Source organism: Octodon degus, unplaced genomic scaffold, assembly GCF_000260255.1.
Source record: "Octodon degus isolate 3935 unplaced genomic scaffold, OctDeg1.0 scaffold00116, whole genome shotgun sequence".
In the NCBI taxonomy this organism is placed as follows: Eukaryota; Metazoa; Chordata; class Mammalia; order Rodentia; family Octodontidae; genus Octodon; species Octodon degus.
Genome location: NW_004524692.1, coordinates 5,184,528 through 5,187,543, shown reverse-complemented (window position 1 = coordinate 5,187,543; position 3,016 = coordinate 5,184,528). Strand labels below are relative to the sequence as shown.

The 3,016-nt window shown below is 46.7% G+C and overlaps 1 protein-coding gene across 6 annotated transcripts in view; it reads left to right on the top strand.

Annotated features, from left to right (window-relative positions):
• Positions 1-2,545: 2,545 nt before the first annotated feature.
• Positions 2,546-3,016, top strand: part of Fcrlb (Fc receptor like B) — a 5,833-nt gene continuing 5,362 nt past the window's right edge. For 2 of the 6 annotated variants that reach the window (XM_012516636.1, XM_012516638.1), the window contains exons 1-2: positions 2,548-2,592; positions 2,871-2,891. In XM_012516636.1, the coding sequence (XP_012372090.1) occupies positions 2,562-2,592; positions 2,871-2,891 (52 nt within the window). In that variant the 5' untranslated portion in view covers positions 2,548-2,561. Of the gene's footprint in view, positions 2,593-2,810; positions 2,892-3,016 lie in introns of those variants that run through there. The other 4 variants (XM_012516637.1, XM_012516639.1, XM_004639893.2 and 1 more) reach the window with 3 other exon arrangements.

Here is a 3,016-nt window from a genome sequence, read left to right as displayed (position 1 = left end):
CACTAAGAAGAATATATGCAGTGTATTATTTGTTGAAACTGTACTTCCGATTTGATTTGAAACTGTCTCATTGCTATATGTTTATCAATAAAACTGTAGAAAAAAAATAAAATAAAATGGGGATAATAATAATCCTACTTCAAAAGGCCTGTATGAGGATTAAATGAGGTCATGCTTGTGAAGTACTCAGCGTGGTGCCTGCCATACACCAGGGCATGGAACTCAAGAGCATCCGTGAGCAGGGCCCACAGTTGCTCTGAAGAGTTTTTTTCCCACTTTTAATGAAAGTTTGCTACCATTTACACTTGTCTCGACCAATTTTTTGCTCAGCACAGAAAGAATCTAGGAACCCCTTCCAGAAGGTGACTCCAGCAACCTTGGACTCTGTAACAGCTTCATTGAACCCCTCTGTGTCAAGCTCTGTCCTCAGCCCTTCACATACAGTACTGGAGTTCATTCAACCTTGTCAAAGAATTGCTGATGCAGAAATAATTGCTGACGTTCTCAAGGCAGTAAAGTTTAACAGTCTGGTAGGTGTGTGGTGCATGGTGGCCCACGTGCATCCCCAGCATTTGGGAGGCTGAGGCAGGGAGATTGCACTGAATTTGAGCTCAGTCTGGACTCTGTGGTGAGTTCAAGCACACAGAAAATCATTTTCTCAGTAAATAAATAAATAAATAAATAACCACCCCCTATCCCGCAAAACCATCAAAACATTCTGTTAGGGGTGAGTTCTGGACAGAGAAAAAAGATGAAATCTGGGTAAAATCCTGAGGCAAGCCTAGAAAAGAAATGTTGGGCAGAATAGTTCTCAGATCAAATCCTGAGCTCTGTAAGATAATAAACTCTATTGCATGTGAATTTATGGCATGAGCAAGTTTCTTCTGGAATTCAGTAAAAGGGCTTCAGTCTGTGTTCTGAATGATGAGAAGTTAAACTAGTATTTACCTGTATAGACTGAGACAAAGCCACCAGCAGTGTGGTGTTATTAGAATGGCCTTATACAAAATAAAAAAGACCAAAAACAAACAAGACAATTGCACACACAACCTTTAAATCAAAAAAGATAAAAAACAAGGTAATAGCATGGCCTTATGCAGATATCACATTGGAGAGTAGGGGAAGTTCCTGATTTCGGGATCCCCCCTAACTCCTACGTGTCCAATCAGGCAGAGTGTGGGGAAACAGAAGCACTGCCCACCTGGCTACTTCCAAGCAGATAGCTGATCATCGCTGTCCCCAGTGTCTGGTTCTTTCCTTCCCCAACTCCTGGGCACCTTCTCCAATGCTTTCCTACTTTCAAGGCTTACACAGCTATCTCTTTTATCTTAACCTCCTCTCAAAGCAGCATCTGAAGTGGCCAGCATAATCTAAGTAACCAAACGCTTTTTCCTCAGAGTCCTTCGCATTTTTGGTGGGGACTAGCATACTAAGTATGCTAAGCTATGAGGGAATTGAAAGTGGAGCTGTTGGCCATCAGCACAGAGGAGGAAGCTGTCTGGAGACCTGACAGTGTCTGATAATTGACCTCTTGCCAGAGCTCCAACTGAAGGAGGTGCCCTGGTTCTCAACCAGCCAGAGGTGAGGACAGGACAGAGCCCTAGAGGACATACTATCAGCTTGGAAACTTCTTTAAGTATTTATGTGAAAATTTGGGCTCCTCGTTGCTCAAGTCTGGTCACATGGCTCCGAGAACACAAGAAGTAGGACCAAGAGTCTGAGCGAGGAGCTTCTGATTCAGTGACTTCTCTGCTGCAGGTCAGGAGTTGCAGGACCAGGGCACAGCTGGGAGAGATTGTAGGGCTCTGCAGAAACAGAAAAGAAAAGAGCAAGGGAGAGGAGGTACCACCAGGTGAGATCATTGGGGTGAGTAGGAAAGACTTTTCTAACTTCTGAGGGTTTGAGATTTCAGGAGGTGAGGAAGAAGAGGAAACACATTGCACTTGCATTTGGGGACAAGGGGGCTGGGGTCATGGAAGAGTGGTTGGTAAGTCATGCTTTCTGTTTTCCCTTTAGTGGGAGGACACGGATCTGGTCCAGGGCACTCAACACTGACCTTTCTAGGCCTCACACCAGGGTTAATCAGGGAATGAACAAAGGAAAAGTCCAAGTCAGCCTTGTGGACACGAAGATGTGTCTGCCTCAGCTGAGGCACCCAGGGCTGGCTGGTAGGGAGGAGACAGAGTGGAAGTGGGCTGTCGATGAGAGGCTGAGGATACCAGGGTCACCCATGGGAGCATGGAGATTTCTGTGGCTCTCTTGTGCTGCAGAGGGAACAAGCCCAAAAGACCCTATGGGAGCCAGGACTGGCCTGAGCTGTACTAGGGTACCAGGATGGTAGACAGGACAGTGTCTGATGCTTGAGATTCCTTGGGGGTGACATACATTCAGCCTGCCTCCTGCTCTCTCCAGCCCACCATCTTCAAGAACTAGGAATGAATGGGAGATGCAACAATGTCCCCCAGTACTCGGTGGTTAGCCCCTGGCCACCTTCCTCCTCTCCTCCCCCACTGCCTACCAGCACCCCTCCACCTTCCTCAGCTGCTCCAGGCAGATCCATCATGTGGGCACTGACGGCCCTCCTGCTCCTGGGTGAGTCCTCTGAGAGGTGGTAGCAGCAGCAGGACTTTGGATGAGGAAGCTAGGGTAGGCAGGACAGGGCGTGTGGGGTGGGGGAGGTGGCTGCTCCACCCTCAGGTTCCAAATGGTACCATATCTATTTTTGGAGGGGTGGAGAAAGGAGAGCTTTATCAGAGTTGGGGTAACCAGGGGCAAAAATAAGAACAAAATTTAAGACCATTCAGCCTTTCCCATGGTCATCAGGGATTCTTTCATCTGTAACACTCTCTTCCTTTCTTATTGTTTCACAGTTCCAAGCATTGGTCAAGCTGGTGAGTCTTACGTATCTCTTACCCTACTGTTTTGTTTTTCTTCTCTCTTCTCTTCTCTTCTCTTCTCTTCTCTTCTCTTCTCTTCTCTTCTCTTCTCTTCTCTTCTCTTCTCTTCTCTTCTTCTT